The sequence below is a fragment of the Telopea speciosissima genome, chromosome 8, assembly GCF_018873765.1.
Source record: "Telopea speciosissima isolate NSW1024214 ecotype Mountain lineage chromosome 8, Tspe_v1, whole genome shotgun sequence".
Classification (NCBI taxonomy): domain Eukaryota; kingdom Viridiplantae; phylum Streptophyta; class Magnoliopsida; order Proteales; family Proteaceae; genus Telopea; species Telopea speciosissima.
Window position 1 is genome coordinate 11,304,368 of NC_057923.1, and position 17,428 is coordinate 11,321,795.

General features: G+C 45.6%; 1 protein-coding gene across 1 annotated transcript; it reads left to right on the plus strand.

Moving 5' to 3' along the window:
- Positions 1 to 14,599: 14,599 nt before the first annotated feature.
- LOC122672021 (transcription factor bHLH162-like) lies at positions 14,600 to 15,400 on the plus strand. Its single transcript, XM_043869530.1, has 3 exons — positions 14,600 to 14,801; positions 14,892 to 15,233; positions 15,332 to 15,400. Exons 1-3 carry the CDS (start codon positions 14,670 to 14,672, stop codon positions 15,398 to 15,400), a joined length of 543 nt encoding a protein of 180 aa, XP_043725465.1. The 5' UTR covers positions 14,600 to 14,669.
- Positions 15,401 to 17,428: the final 2,028 nt, after the last annotated feature.

The window sequence follows — 17,428 nt, forward strand, 5'->3', positions numbered from 1 at the left end:
ACCACTTCACCGAAGATGAAGTTCCCACCGAGAATGGGGTAGGCGAAGTCCGAGGAGATCGAAGAAAGCAAGGAATGCTACGCCACCTTCATGAAAAAGAATAATGGCAACACCCGTGGAATGGCACTCGCCTAGAGAGCATGATCGTGACTGAGAGATGAACTCGACAGAGAGAAGGGGAAGGCAGTGGAAGACCTCATCCCATGGCCACTCACCAGGATGACCCCTCCAAGGTCGCTCGTCGTCGGCCGCTAGCAAGGAACAAAGAAGAGCTTGGACACCTCCTCCAAGCGAACATAGATGTCTTCGCATGGTCGACCTCCGACATGCCAGGAATACCACGTTCCATAGTGGAACACCGACTACATGTCGACCCAACCAGAAGCCCGTTCAAGGCGGCGTAATTCGCCCTCACCGACAAGCGGAATCAAGGAGGAGGTCGAGAAGTTAAGCCGATCAGGGTTCATCGAAAGGAGAAGTTCCCAACCTGGCTCGCCAACGTGGTCATGGTACCAAAGCCAAGTGGGAAGTGGAGGATGTGTGTCGACTACACCGACCTAAACAAGGCATGCCCAAAAGATGAATACCCACCGCCCGGATCGACCCATCGATCGACGCCACCGCCGCCATGAGATGCCGAGTTTCATGGACGCCTACTCCGGATACAACCAGATCCTCATGTATGAGGATGATGAGTCTTACACCGCATTCCGGACGGACAAAGAGAACTACTGCTACAACGTCATGCCGTCGGGTTAAAGAATGCGGGGCCACCTATCGAGAATGGTCAACAAGATGTTCGAGGAGCAGATCGGGCGCAACATGGAGGTATATGTGGATGACATGCTCGTAAAAACGCCCACACCAACCAACACCTGACCGACCTAGAGGAAGCATTCACAGCGATCGAGGAGGAACCAGATGAAGCTAAACCCCGCAAAGCGCCTGGTGTAACGTCGGGAAAATTCCCGGGTTCATGGTCTCACCGTGGAATAGAAGCCAACCCATCCAAGATCAAGGCCATCCAGAGATGGCACCTCCGAACGGTCGTGAAGTGCAGAGGTTGAATGGAAGGGTCGCCGCCCTTTCCAGGTTCGTGTCACGATCAGGTGATAAGTGCTTACCATTCTTCAAAACATTGAAGAACCTCCAAGCCCTAAGGACTTCACATGGACGGAAGAGTGCCAAAAAGGCGTTCGAGAATTGAAGGAGTACCTAGAGAGCCCACCTGTTTGGGCGATCGAAACCTAACGAAGAGTTGCAGCTCTACCGCCGCCACCTGTGCCGCGGTCGGTAGATCGCTTGAAAGAAGAAGACAAAGTCCAGAGGCCCATCTACTACGCGCCCATGTCCCGATCGATGCGAGACCGGTACACTAGGATCGAGAAGGTAGCCTATGCATTGGTAATGGCAGCCAGGAAGCTACGACCATACTTCCAAGCCCATACCATCACAAATTCTCACAGACCTACCCTTGAAGAAGATATTGCACAGCCGGACGCCTCGGACGATTGATAGCATGGGCGGTGGAGTCAAGTGAGCATGACATCAAGTTCCAACCAAGGACAGCCATCAAAGGCCAGGCTCTTGCAGATTTCATTACAGTGTACCCGACCGAGATCGAGTCACAAACAGGGAGCCCGAAGAGAAGGATCACGGATCGTGGGACATGTTCGTGGATGGGTCGAGCAATGCGGCAGAAGCGGCGCCTGGCTCATATTAACCAGCCCCAAAGGATTTCGTATCCAATATGCTCAGTTGACCTTCCAAGCATCCAATAATGAAGTAGAGTACGAGGCATTACTAGTCTGGACTCGGTGGCCAAAGCCATCCAAGTCACACACCTATCCACCCCGGAGCGACTCCCGCACTGCAGAACTGGTGAATGGAGAGTATGAAGCAAAAGATGAGAGGATGGCATCATACCTAACACGCGCTCAAGCATTGATCGAGGGTTTCGAGAAGTTTGAGATGGTTCGAGTTCCGGGAGGAGAACGCGCCGATGCCCTATCCAGGCTAGCCAATGAGGAACTCGAAATTTGGCTAGCGCACTATGTTGAGATCCCGCATGAGCCAACATATAAGGAAAAGCAGTTAATGAGATCACTGAGGGACCTAGTCGGATGGACCCTCTACTCAACTACCTCCGTAACGATGTCTTACCGTAAGACAAGGCCGAAGCAAGGAAGATCGGGATGAGAGCGCAAAGTACACCGTCCTAGGGCATCGTCAAGCGGGGCAACAAGACCACTACTCCGGTGCCTAGGACCCAAGGGGGCAGAGTACGCCCAGCCGAAGTCCATGAGGGGATATGTGGAAGCCACATGGGGGACAAGCCCTAGCCTACAAAATCCTCCGCTGTGGGACTATATCGGCCACGAATGCAAGAGGAGGCCATCCAATATGCCAAGAAGTGCGAGCAATGTCGGTTGTTCGCCCAAGACTCCCATCTACCCGCCACCAAGCCGACATCAATCCTCAACCCCATACCTTTGCCATGTGGGGACTAGACATCTTAGGTAATCTTCACCGCAGCACCAGGAAACGGAAAGTACCGGTCGTCGCGATCGACTACTTCACCAAGTGGGTTGAAGCTAAACCCTTGGCCAAGATAACAGAGACAGAGATGGAGAAGTTCGTCCGCGACGACGTCATCTAGAGTTCGGGTACCACGGATCCTCGTCTCGCATAATGGAAAACAATTCAACAACCCTAAATTCCAAGCATTCGTCACCGCTACAACATCGACTATCGGCCCTGCCGGTAGCATACCCACAGCCAATGGTCGTGTGGAGGTCACCACACGTAACGCCATCGAAGGAGTCAAGAAAAGGCTAGAAGGAGCCAAAGGCAAGTAGGTAGAAGAGCTACCAAGCGTCCCGTGGGCATACCGAACTACAAGGCGGACGCCACAGGAGAGAGCCCATTCCGCCTAGCATATGGCACTAAAGCATTGGCGCCGTAGAGGTCTCGCGCTATGTCCCATAGGGTTTCGCACTTCAATGAACGCACTTATGTCGACGGATGGGCGAACCTAGACTTTATAGATGAGGTCCGCGAAAGAGCACTACTAAGGAACGCCGCCTACCAAAGAACGTCATCGCCAGGTACTATAACGCCAGGGTCAAGGAAAGGCTATTCCACCGGGGAGATTTAGTACTACGGAGGGCAAGCGCATCGCAGCCACGCAGCGGGAAGTCACCCAATCGGGAAGGACCCTACATAGTCTCCAAGCGCACGCCCGTGGACTTACCGCTTGAAGACTCCAGGGGCAAGAAGGTAGACCGTGCACTGGAACTCGAACATCCGAAGAAGTACTACCGGTAGAAGCATAGCAGTAGTGGTAGTGGTAGGTAATGAGTGTGAGGGAGTAGCAGAGACAACATAAAAGACAATGTGAATTTCATCAAAATAAAGAAATGTTGCAAGAATACTTGTCTTCTCCTACCACTCAATCGAACCAACACGAGGCTTCGTGCCTAAGGCGGTATGCCAACATCGAGGCTTCGTGCCTAAGGCGGTATGCCAACATCGAGGCTTCGTGCCTAAGGCGATATGCCAACACCGAGGCTTCGTGCCTAAGGCGGTATGCCAACATCGAGGCTTCGTGCCTAAGGCGGTATGCCAACATCGAGGCTTCGTGCCTAAGGCGGTATGCCAACATCGAGGCTTCGTGCCTAAGGCGTATGCCAACATCGAGGCTTCGTGCCTAAGGCGATATGCCAACATCGAGGCTTCATGCCTAAGGCGACATGCCAACACCGAGGCTTCAAGCCTAAGGCAACATGCCAACACCGAGGCTTCATGCCTAAGGGGCCATGCCACCATTGAGGCTCTACGCCAAGGCGTTAACTATAAAGGGTCGAGAGAGCATCAACACGCAAATAATCACCAAGCGACAAGGCAATCAAAGAAAAGCAAAAGCGATCACATAGAAAAGTCATAGTAGTTACAATTCAAGTTCAAAAAAGGAAAAAGGTGGAGACGTCTACAGGATCGGGACGACCGTAAGGTCAATGGATCACGAGTGGTGGGTCACCTCCGACCCAGAGACATCATGTCCACCTCAGAGGACGTGCAAGAAGACCCCTCGAGCAGGCAGCCTCCACCTCTCGACACCGGAGCGCTCTCCACCCCACCGCACCCGGAAGCGCCGCAGTAAAACTTCGTAGAACCCCGAGACAGAGAAGTCATAGTCGTGGGTCACCTCCAGACACAAGCGGCTAAGTCCCGGACCCCTCCCTCATAGGCGGGCTGAAGTCGCTCTGATACAGCTGGCCGAGAACGCAGAGGATGCCTGGAACTCAGCCACGTACTCGCTCACCTGCAGATGCCGCTCCACCTCATGCCTTCCCTCAATGAATGAAGCTCCTCCTCCAAAGCAAGAACCCTAGCCGAGCTCTCGCCGCACAGCCAGGTCACACGCAGCTCCTCGAGACACCTCTAGGAGCTCCCTGACGCCACAAACGAGCTCCCGACACCCTCCGCACGCCACCTCGGCCCTCTCACGGGCATCGACTCCGACCCTAGAGCTCCCTCTCCACGTCACGCAGGTGCACGTATCCGCACCTCACGAGAAGCGTGACCCTCCAATCGAAGCACCGCCTCAAAGCAATACGGTGATGGACCTACAATCAACATGGCAAGAGATAAAATAGTGTAAAAATAGATGGAGCAATGGACATGAGGAGACAAAGGAATAACTCACCGAAGCCATGTCATGGTAGAGGGTCAGGCCGCACAAGCATCGCTAAGCTCTCGCAAGGCCATCCTCGCGGTAGGGAGCCTGCCCCTATCCACCCACTCCCGCGATACGCCGCCTCACCCAAGGTCGAGCCCTCCAGCACGCCCAAGGTGATCACTGGACTCACCCGGCGTGGGAAGATCTGGGCAAGGTGACCGCCTCGAAGAACTCACACCCTTCCCCTTGGAAAGGAGCAATACGGTAAGAATCAAGGAACAACAGAGGGAGGCAGAGGCACGAGCCCGGAACGCCACCGTCACCAGGAGAAGTACGGGGAAGGAGGACCCGCACGCGAGCTCGTCATGCGGGCATGTCTCGGTTCCACCCTTCCGCTTCGCTCCAACAACCACAGCGCAGAAGCACCACTAACATCGGTCACTCCAGCAGATGGACCACCCCGAGAAGCGGCCTTCCTCCGCAGATTGCCGCGGAGCAAATCAAGTCCGGACGATATCCACCGTGCATAGATCGACCAACCAATCGATTACACATACATTCAAATACCAACATGCCAATCAAGTACAAAAGACACGCTCTTACCAGACTCGCCTTCCAGAGAGACAGAAGGCCTCCGAGTCCAACTCCGGGACGTGGAACGGATCGCGACCCAGACGCACGGCAGGGAGTCACCTCAAAATCACTCACTCAAGCCCCCGATTGACCCTCTTGAGGTCAATAACTTCCCTAACGGTCTCAGAGGGCATCGAGGACCGTGGCAAAAAAGAAGCGATCCCTCCAATACTTCACGTTGCTAGTAATCCCCGTGAGAAGCTCCACAGAGGCATAGGGCCCCTTGAGCACGCGGCGAGCAAAGTGATAACATCCATGGTTCCCCTTCTTCAAAGATAAAAGTGGGAGAACAGGGGAACAAGTGGCGGCACGCCCAGTGCGAGCGAAGAAGACATAGAAACCCAAGATCACCCTCCAAGAGTTGGGCAACACCGCCAGGGTGAGGTGCCAATGCTCTAACACCAACTCGACAAAGCGAGGGATAGGAAGGCGAAGACCCCGGAGGAAAAATGCACGGTAGAGGCGGATCTCCCCGCACGATGAGAGAAGGCATACTCGCTAGGCCCGGAGAGCGCAACATGACCTCGGCGGGAATATGAAACTCCTCACGGAGGGAAACCAAGTCGAGGGTGACAAGACGCTAGCAATGTGGCCTAACCTATCGCAGGACCGGCGTGAGGATGCCGCCCTGGAGGGCGGACGATCCCTACGAGGACCGGAGACACTAGAAGGTCCCACTCGTCCACCAAGATCACTAGGGGAGGGTATAGAGGGCGGAGTACCCACGTAAGAAGGCGTCCGGGAACGCTCCTTCAAGATCCAACCCCGATCAAGCAGGCCAAGGTCAACAGGAACGACATGAAGGACAAGAGGGGAACGAACTACTTACTCGAGAAAGCAATCTCCTGAAGCGGCAAGAAAAAGGAAAGGAATGTCACCCGCAAAATATAAACAAAGCAGATCCATCACATACAAGAGGAGGAATAGGGAAGAAGAACGAGGGTCCATCACGTCCACGCCGCAAGCATCACCGGCCAGCGTGGGACCACACCGAGCATAGCCACCCAGCCGCCGCAGCGGCGCCAGCCCATGCTGTGGCGGCCTCACGAGACTCAGCCTCGGCGGCACGGCTTGGCCTCACCACGGGCGCGGCCTCACCGCGGCACGGGCGCGACCCTAACCGCGGGCGCGGCCTCACCACGGGCGCGGCCTCACCGGCGCGGCCCCAACCACGGGCGCGGCCTCACCAAGGGCACGGCCTCACCACGGGCGCGGCCACCGCGGGTGCGGCCTCACCACGGGCGCGGCCTCACGCGGGGGCGGCCTCACAGCGGGCGCGGATTCACCGCGGGCGCGGCCACCGCAGGGCGCGGCCACCGCGGGGCGCGGCCTCACCGCGGGCGAGGCCACACTCGCGGGCGCGGCCTCACCGCGGCCACACCCGCGGGCGCGGCCTCACCGCGGCCACTCCCGCGGGGCGCGGCCTCACCGCGGCCACACCCCGCAAGCGCGAGGAGACACCCCACACAAAAAAAAAAAAAAAAAGAGGGGTTGGAATCGATGTACCTCAGAAAAAAGGTGATTGCGCCGGAAGGACAAGCACACGGCAATGACGTAGCCACACCACACGAGGCACAACCAAGGAATAGAGGTCACAAGAGGCAAGGCACTCAAGCTTTCCAAGCAAACCAAGGCACCAAGAGAACACCACCCAAGCACAAGGACCCCAAAAATCAAGCAAAGTGGATACTAGTGGAAGTGACCCAAAAACAAACACATGGTGGGCACCAAAAAGAGGACAAAAGACAAAAAGAAGAAAGGAGAGCAAAAGGGAAGACAAAAAGTAAGAAAGAGAAATGAGAAGTGAAAGAAGAAGGGAGAGGAAGGAACATATACCTACAAAAACAAAAAGAAAAAGTGTAGGAGGTAAGGTTTGAACCCCCAACCTCTCCTACCTCATCGATGGATTTACGCAAACCCCACGGAAAGTTTATTCGCGGCGGACCTCAAAGACACCTACTCTCTTGGACATCCTATCCCAAGAGAGGGGGGAAAATGATACATCCAATATTCAGGCCAATCAACGACCGCCACGTGTCACAGACGACCCGCCCATAGCTAAGGGGAACGAACGGGGTCCCAAGCACCACTCGGGCGCGGCCACCACTCGGCGCGGCCCGCATCGCGCGGCCTCCTCACGGCCTCACCTAGGCGCGGCCTCACCCAGCGCGGCCTCCTCACAGCCCTCACCCAGCGCGGCCTCACCAGGGCGCAGCCTCACCCTGTGCACGGCCTCCTCACCGGGCGCGGCCTCACCCAGCGACATCATGGGCACCCGAGGTGGGGGCCACCCATCTACGACCCGAACATATCGCTAAGACTCATGTCACTACCAGGACTCTAGACCCTTAGAGGTCACGTCATCCACGGATTCAAGCACCAAGGCGTTATCACCACACGCGGATATCTATCCACCAAGGATCCCGATGCCACCAGACACTCCTCCCGCGGGAGATGGCCAATCGGATAGAGCCCCGTTACCCAGGGCCTCTATCCACTCAACGCACTGTCGTCAATCAAGCGGGGACTCTCCACACCGCCATATGCTACTATAAAAGGCAAAGGTACACAACCCCATAGGGGACATCTAAACTCATACTGAATCATCACTATTCATCTATTTGTGCCAGGAGATCTAACTTTGGCATCGGAGAGCCCTAGGCCGGGACCACACCGGTTCTCTCTGTTGACCCCTTTGGTCCACTTGCAGGTGACGGCACTCGCAGGACCGCTCGACGATTTCTTGACGCAACAGAACCAAATCGATCATTTGACACCCCTACTTAGAAGCAACAAAGAATTAGAGAACACTTGTATGTCCTAAGAAGAGTAGAAGGCTTTCTAGAATCTTTTACTAAGGAGGTGGGAAGGTCTACTCTCCCGGACTGGAATGTTTCTAGTGATTTTATTGAATCTTCAAGTCCAATGACTTGAGCAATGGGGGCCAACCGAAGAATGCTCCCAACTTAAACAATAGAGAAAAAGGAAGAACTCTTAATAATATAATGAAATGGGAAAGAGAATGCAACCTGATCGCATACGGTGTGTGGCCTATGTGCCTAGACACATGCCACACGAATGGCTCCGACGGATTTTTCCTTTCCATAAAGGCATGGTGATCATTTCACATGGCTTTGTGTCTAGGGGGAGCGGCCTTACGTGGCACACAATCAGGAAGCGTTATTTCTCTCTAATGAAAATTATACTTTTCTTTCTTAGCCCACAATGAAAAAAAAATAATGAAAATACTACTTAGGTATGCTTCATGACCTATCATGTGACGTTATTTTGGTGGGTCCATAGAGGATCTTGGGCCTATCCTCATAAAAATTTCAGCCCATTATTAATGAATAGAGAAAATTAGATCAAAATTTTAACCTAATGTTTCAAGACATGTTTGACTCAGTTTCTTGACTCGTTTGAGTCAGAAAAATTACCAAATGAGTTGAGTCATGAGTATGGAGATCATCTTTGCCGCTAACCGCGAAGGATCCAATTTGATCCAGGATGAACCAGTCAGTTTCTGTTAATCCAATCGGTTCGATCTAGCTGAACATTGACACCCTTAAATTCTTGTATGGAACAAGCCCACACAGGGAGAGTAGTGGACAATAAGGGAAGTAATATGAGTCCATAAGTTTAGCATGTGTTGAAGGTGAACTCACAGTTCCTTTTCAAGCAAAGATATCTCTTCCTAATGTACTCCCAATTAAGCTCATTAGAGATAAGTCCAATAATCCCAAACAAGAAGAGTGGAGAAGGGAATGAATGAAAGTAATTCAGTCCATAAGTTAGACAATATTCATGTATGTGTTGAAGGTGAACTCATAGTTCCTTTTCAAGCAAAGAAATCTAATATATATATATATATATATATATATATAGAGGGAAAAAGTTCTCTGTCCAGGAGTGTGGCCTATGCTAGCACTCCCATGAGTCTATCTCTCTCATTCCCATGTGAAAAGACACCTCTGCCCCCTTGTTTTAAGGAGGAAAGAGATAGACACATGGGAGTACTGGCGTAGGCCACACTCCCGTACAAAAAACTGCTTCCCATATATAAGGAAAAAGTTCTTTGTCTGGGAGTGTGGCCTACGCCAGCACTCCCATGAGTCTATCTCTCTCCTCCCCATGTGAAAAGATACCTCTGCCCCCTTGTTTTAAGGAGGAGAGAGATAGATAGATGGAAGTGTTGGCGTAGGCCACACTCTCGTACAGAAAACTGCTTCCCATGTACATATATATATATATAAATCCTCCCCAATTCAAGGACAGTTGTTGATTTTAACTTTACTTTGTGAACATTAGAAAGTACAATAAAAGAGGGGACAAAATGAGATCACGCTAAGGGAACAACAGTGAGAATAGGAGAGTTTGGTGTCTCTACACCATAGTGTCTAAATTGGCTTTCAGCTAGCCAAGTTTTTATTAAAGACTGACGCTTACTTTTGCACCAAATTTGGGACAATTATAAATTGCTTATTGTGCTAACTAAGACCCAATGCTCCATACAACATATATATATATATATATATAAAAGCTATGCCACCACCGAGCGGTAATTAATGAAAGGAGCTGGAATTGCTCCAACATAAGCAACTGTCAAAAGTCAATTCAAATTCAAAAAACTCATGCCATCAACAAGAGGATTTTCATCATCTTAATTGCACCACACTTCAGAATTCAATTTAAAAAACATGGGTACTTACTGAATGCCGGTATCTTTTTATCTTTTCAAGTATTGAGTGGACAGTTGAATTCTTAAGTAAACGTAGTGTACTATTTCATAAAAAACAATAAACACTTTTCTGTCTAAAATACTTCATTTTTTTTTTTTTTCCTTCCAGAATTCACCAAAAATTGCCATAAGTAACTTTTAAGAATTCAGTTCAACCAGTGTGAAAAGATACAACAGACCTGTTGATTGTAGCGGTAATTCACGACATCTCCCCTTCTTAGAGAAAAGATAGGCCTTTCTGGTCTTATGCCGGTTTCTGAAGCTTGACACCAGAGAATCTTGTCGGAGAGAAGATTTCTCTGGCTGAGGCACTGGCAGATGTTGTGGCCTTTCCGAAATAGCCCAGTAGGAAAGAAGAAGAGCAAAATTCAAGTTTGTGTTGTTCATTACAATCTAGCTAGTAGCTTCTCCTATCGATCTATGATTTGATTGGTTGTCTATCCATGTGATCGTGTTGCATGCTTCAGACTACAGTCCCTTCTAGTTAAAGTTTGGGACAAGCTGTGAGCCTCAAATGGTGATCCGTACGTACCTCTTTTTGTCTAAAGAAGAAGACAGGGGTCAGCTATGAGAGAGAATTTTTATCCACTCCTGTTATAGGACGGTGCTATCATGTATCGTACGGCGGCTGTAGAGGTCATGTGCACCATGTGGGACCCACTGTGTCACATGGGCGTACGATGCATTACGACACCGATGCTGTAACAAGGGAGGATAACGATTCTATGAGAGACGAAGGCGTAGAAGTGTAAAGGAATAAAAAAGAGATCCAAGCATTACTCACCATTGACGGAGTCAGACCATTGAAGCACTGAGATGGCAGAACGATGGAAAACCCTGCAGAAGATTCCGATTTCGTTATAGGGGAAAGCCAGAACCCATGACCAACTGTTACAAAACCTCTAAAACCCTAAAAAGGTTTAGACTCATCCATGAAGTTGCAACTTTCGAATTTTCCCATTTTCTTCGATTTTGGTTGCCGAAGGTCTTAATTAGAAGAAGTCTTTCAGTAGTTGAGGTCTTCAGCTTTGGGAGGTCACCATAGGCCCACGGGTTAGCCACCAAACCCATGGACTTAGGCGTTTGGGTTAAATAAACAACCATTAAGAAGTTAGGGTGTCAAAACCTAGCTCGAACGGATAAGACCGATCGGAAAAACCCAAATCTAACCGAACAGATCTTTGTCGGATTGGTTTTAGACTGGGGTATGATGGGATTGCTTGAAAATCGGACCATATTAAACCGACCAACATCCAAACTGAAACCAAACCGAATGAAACCGATAAAAAAAAATCATTGAGTATCAGATTATGAATAAATGAATTGATTATCCATTGATTTCGATATTAGTGAAAAAAATTTCTGGTTCTAAGCGAAATTGTTACAAATCAATGAGGATCAGGTTATGAATAGGGAAATTGATTTGTAATATTCATTGATTTTCAATATTAGTTATCTTACCCTTACAATTAGTGATAAATAATGATATGATTTGTATCAATGATTTCGTTATAAACTCTATTTATCCATTGGTTTCAATATTAGTTATTTTCCCCTTACAATTTATTCATCTTTGTTCGGATTACAAAATGAACACATCAAATCAATTTTTCTATTCATGATTGTTTACTTATTTGACTTGGGGAATGTGAATTAAAGTGTTTTTATCAACATTTCGTCACTACAAATAATGAATGTAAGATTCCAATATGGTTCAAACCTGAAAAACAAATCAATCTAAACCGGTATTAATCCGATATTGAAAAACCAAAATAAATCAAAACCGACTGAAAATAGAAGTTTCTTAACGGTGTAGTTTTGGTCTCACTCATTCTGAGACCGAAAACCGATTCAACCTGATCGAAATCGAGCCAAACCAATCGTTTGACACCTCTACTTAGAAGCTACAAAGAACTATAGACCACTTGTATATCCTAAGAAGAGTAGAAGGCTTTCTAGAATCTTTTACTAAGGAGGTGGGAAGATCTAGTCTTCCGGACTTGAATGTTCCTAGTGATTTTATTCAATCTTCAAGTGCAATGACTTGAGCAATGGGGGCCAGCCGAAGAATGCTTTCAACCTAAACAATAGAAAAAAACGAAGACCTCATGCGGTGCATGGCCCCTGCTCCCAGACACAATGCCATGCGAAATACCCCCAGAGATTTTCTCTTTTTCATAAGGGCACAACAGTTATTTCATGTGACCCTGTGTCTTGGAGTAGGGGCCGCGCGCCGCACACGATTAGGAAGCATTCTTTCTCTCTAATGAAAATTATACTTTTCTTACTTAGCCCACAACGAAAAAAAAAAATAATGAAAATACTAATTAGGTATTACTATTTGTTATGATTCGTTTAAAAGCTTAATGCTTCATGACCTATCATGTGACGTTATTTTGGTGGGTCTATAGAGGATCTTGGACCTCTCCACATAAAAATTTCAGCCCATTAATGAATAGAGAAAATTAGCTCAAAATTTTAACCTAATGTTTCAAGACATGTTTGACTCAGTTTCTTGACTCGTTTGAGTCAGAAAATTTATCAAATGAGTTGAGTCATGAGTATGGGGATCATCTTTATTGCCACTAAAACCACGGTTTGATCCAGGCTGAACCAGTCAGTTTATGTTAATCCAATCGGTTCGAGCTGAACATTGACACCCTTAAATTCTTGTATGGAACAAGCCCACACAAGAAGAGTGGACAATAAGGGAAGTAATTTAAGTCCATAAGTTTAGCATGTGTTGAAGGTGAACTCACAGTTCCTTTTCAAGCAAAGATATCTCTAATGTACTCCCAATTAAGCTCAATAGAGAGACAAGTACAATAATCACAGACAAGAAGAGTGGAGCAGGGAATGAAAGTAATTCAGTCCATTAGTTAGGAATTCAGGTATGTGTTGAAGGTGAACTCATAGTTCCTTTTCAAGCAAAGAAATCTAATATCCTCCCCAATTCAACGAAAGTTGTTGATTTAACTTTGTGAACATTAGAACGTACAATAAAAGAGGGGATAAAAATGAGATCACCCTAGGGGAACAACAGTGAGAATAGGAGAGTTTGGTGTCTCTTTATAAACTTAGGACAAAAAAAATTGTAAGGTGAGAATAAACCATAGCTTTGATACACCATAGTGTCTAAATTGGCTTTCAGCCAAGTTTATATTAACCGTAGGTGTCACTATTTTAGGTATCCATATTTGATTGGCTTTGCCGGCTAATTTGTATCGATATCGACCATGACCAATACCTGATTGATACAGATAAGTTATTTTCTCAACTCTTGATAAAATTCTACCGTGGTTCAAGTAAGGGCTCTGTTTGTTTCCACGTAAAATTTTACGTGTTGAAAAGTTTTATGTTTGTTTCCATTGAAAAACAAACACTGGAAAACTTTTTAACATGTAAATTTTTTCAAAGTTCATTTTTACATTGAAACAAATAGAGCTCAAAGAAATCGGTTTGATTTAGCTAAAAGCATACTTTAAAAAATGAAAAAGGACATACCCAGAGCATTAGACTTCAATCATTGCGAGTTCTAGAAAGGGTCATAATGTATGCAACTTTACTCCCGCCGTTGGGGCATTGGATCCTTTATTTTAGGATAAGATTGAACCTAAGGGTGTCAAAACTTAAATCAAACCGGCTCGGCTCGACCCGATTGCGACTGATCCAAATCGAATCGAGGCCTTATTGGTTCGACTTACGGGTTAGAGCACAATCCGATTTTCGGTTCGGGCTAAACCTCACCAATTAGCCCTCTCAATAGGACCAAACCTGAATCGAACACTAAAAGCAATCCCAAACCCTAAAAACTCTACCCAAGACCAACCTATGCTTTCAAACCAAACTAAACAGATATATCACAAACCAAATTGAACCTGAGTGAAACCAGAACCGAAACTGAACAGATCTTAATGGTTCGGTTTTGGTTTCCCTGCAACTCACATCGAAACCAAAAAAACTAAACCAAGCCCGAATTGAACCGTCCAATTTGACACCCTTAATTGAACCTAAAAATTCAATACGAATCAACTGATTTGAGAGATCCGATTACAATAACTCAAACCATCCACCATGTACTAAAGTTTGATGTGACTCAATGACTCACAAAACAAAATTAAAGAGCCAGAAAGAAAGAAGGCTAAAATAGATTTGCAGACAAAATATGGTCGTTCAAACCGCCCGCGGGGGACGTCAGTGCTCACACCTCTGGTCAGCTGAGGACTTACTCTGCAACATTTCGAGAAGGTGAAGCCGCCTTACGTACAGGATATGGGCAATGCAAATTTACCTAAACATGAATCCGACTCAATCCATATCACATACCTAATTTAGTAATTTTGAGTGAATCGAAAGTTCTCTTCCAGTCTAGTCATCGCTTTACAAAGTCAAAAACTGTATGCGTTAGCTTTCTTTTATCTATGTGGGTTAACCCCGTTAAAAAATAAAAACCCTAATGTATCTTTCTCTAGTTATCTATCCTCTATAAAACCCTAATCATTCTTGGCTTCTCTTCCTCACACCATCCTTTAATTTCTTTCTTTCTTTCACACCCTCTTAAAGTGAAAAAAAAAAAAAAAAAAAAAAAAAAAAACCAAACCATAATAGTAAGAAAAGATGAAGGAAAGTTGCAGTACTTCATCATCCAAACTTGATCGAAAGATTATTGAAAGAAACAGAAGACTGCAAATGAAAGGCCTTTCCTTCAAGCTTGCTTCTCTCATCCCTCGCAACTATAACTCCACTAAGGTTCTTCTTCTCTCTCTCTTTCTCTCTTATTTCTAACTAAATATTATTTTAATTTTATGTGAACTAATTTAAGCAAGCTATTTATTACAGGAAATATCATCACAGCAAGATCGATTGGAACAAGCAGCAAGTTATATAAAGGAACTTAGACAAAGAGTGGAAAGTCTCCAAGAAAGGAAGAAGCAAGCTATGGAAATCTGTGGGATCAATAATGGTATCAAAGAAACAATGAGAGTTGGGTCAAATTTGGTGCCAGTATTTGGACTGAGGGATATGGGTAATAATAGCTTAGAGATCACTTTGATCACTGGATTGAATAACAACTTCATGTTTAGTGAAGTCATTAGTATTCTTACAGAAGAAGGTGCAGAAGTTGTCAATGCTAGCTTCTCTGTTGTGGGTGAAAAGGTTTTCCACACTATCCACTCTCAGGTAATTAATTAATTACTATTTAATCTACTTCTTCTTAGTTAGTTAGTTAGCTTTATATATTCTAAGATTAATTGATGGGCTTGGTTTAATCTTTGAAGGCTACTAGCTCAAGAGTAGGAGTGGACACTACAAGCTTATGTCAGAGACTGAAGGAGTTTGTTCTTTAATTAGTTCTTAGGATGATTCTGTGTTTATGTGCGGAAATCTTTAAGTAGTTGTATTGCATTGTAATGAGTCTCTTTCCCTTTTCATGAATGTAAAACTCTTGTGGATGATAAGAATGGAGTTTTTTTCAAAATTTAATCATCTGTACTGTGTTATTTTACATGTTTTTTTTTTCCTGATAACATAGTAACAGGAAGAAGAAGGAAACTCTCTCTCTCTCTCTCTCTCTGTCTTTCTCTTTCTCTCTCTCCAGTTGAATTAAATTGATCTCAAGTAGACCTTATGCTCACAGTGTGGAGTTTCTTTTTGGAACCCCATCAAATTCATCTTATTAATCAGTCATTCATTTCCTTAATCCCTTAAAAGCTCCATTTGTTTTGGCATAAAATTTTACCTAGAAAATTTTACTTGAAAATCTTCACTTCAAAAAATTTTAGACATAAAATTTTAAATGTTGAAAAGTGTTCCAATGTTTGGTTTTTTTTATGGAAACAAGCATTAGAAAATTTTTCAACATGTAAAATTTTACATTTATGAAAGTAAAATTTTACGCTGAAACAAATGGGGCCTAAGGTGGAAGGTGCTTGCTCGATTGCAGATTTTTACCCTATTGCCATGATCTAGGCAATCCGTTTTAGGAGGGTTGTGGATGAGCTAGTATGCATAAACTAATCTACTTTCATAAGTGGCAAAATTATATCAAACAACATCGTCCTTTGTTTAGAGCTTCTTAGAGGTTTCTATAGGTTGATTCAACTGTAGGAATAACCACAACATCTATTCATGTGACACAATGAGGTGGGCCCTCCCAATATGGGACCATGTAAATGAATTTTTCGCTTTATGATAAATACATATATATTATATTTTTTGTACATATTTTTGTGCCCATTAGATACAATAAAATTATGCGGAAAAATATTGTTGCGTGATCGCATGGAACTTGCGCCAGACATAGGACCACACAAAATTATCATCCACTCCCTTTGAAATAAAAAAAATCAATCATATTGATACCCCTACGCATGTTCTCATTGGCCCTAGGTTGGTGCAGGGGCCACACTACCAAGCAGCAATCTCTTGCCCAACAAATATATACTATTTTATATTTGAATATTATTGAATTCAAGTTTGAATATTCAAATGCATGGCATACTTGGAGATGGATACTTAATGAATATCTATTGGATATCCAATTGAATTCTGATGGCATATATACTAGTCTGATACAAATTGTCTGCTCCAAAATGGCTTTTTTACATCTTGAGCTGAGTATAACATGTTTTGACCTACTTGATCATAAAAAATACCAGAACAAATTTTTGAAAATTATTGGCAAGTCCCATTCTTGATCATTGTCACCTTTAGGCATAGAGAAGGATGAAAACTCCACTGCCTTCTAATGGACCATACTCAAGAGCCTGCTTGAAAAAGGTTTATTTATGATCTTGTCTCCTCAAGCACATTTATAATCATAGGTCTTGTTCAGATGGTTGGAATCACTGATCGTAGTGGAGTCTGGGGTATGTTGATCTCGAGTTTAACACTCCTCATCCTCTATCACCAGCAGTAGTATGATAGGTTTTTTTTGAAATAAGCGACAAATCATTTCAGTTGGAAGCTAAAAATCTCAGATAAGAGGTGCTTTTGGTTTTGCTACATATTTTTAGGGTAAGAGAACATTATCTAGACGTGTGTGGTGCACAATTTTTGTGAGCAAAATGACCACTATGCTGTCAGGGATTTCTATCTTTTCATGGAGGCGTGACAATCATTTCGTGTAACCCTATGTTTAGGTATAGGAGTGCCACACGCCACACACAACCAGGTAGCATTCTTTTCCCTTTTGCCGTTACTAATTAATTCTCTTGTTTGTTTCATTAATATATATATTCTCTTGTGTAGGACGGCAAAGACATATATAGTCTTAAAGAAGCAAAAGACTTTGTTTTAACGTTTTTAGTCCTAGGTTAATGGAGTGGGTTTATTTATTAATTATTTTAGAAAGCAGGGGTAGCATATGTAAATAT

Excerpts from the sequence above, each read along its gene's own strand:
- LOC122672021 (XM_043869530.1), top strand. The coding sequence starts at position 14,670 with ATGAAGGAAAGTTGCAGTACTTCATCATCCAAACTTGATCGAAAGATT. Across the intron at positions 14,802-14,891 it reads GCAACTATAACTCCACTAAG|GAAATATCATCACAGCAAGA; the intron begins GTTCTTCTTCTC and ends TATTTATTACAG. Across the intron at positions 15,234-15,331 it reads TCCACACTATCCACTCTCAG|GCTACTAGCTCAAGAGTAGG; the intron begins GTAATTAATTAA and ends TAATCTTTGAAG.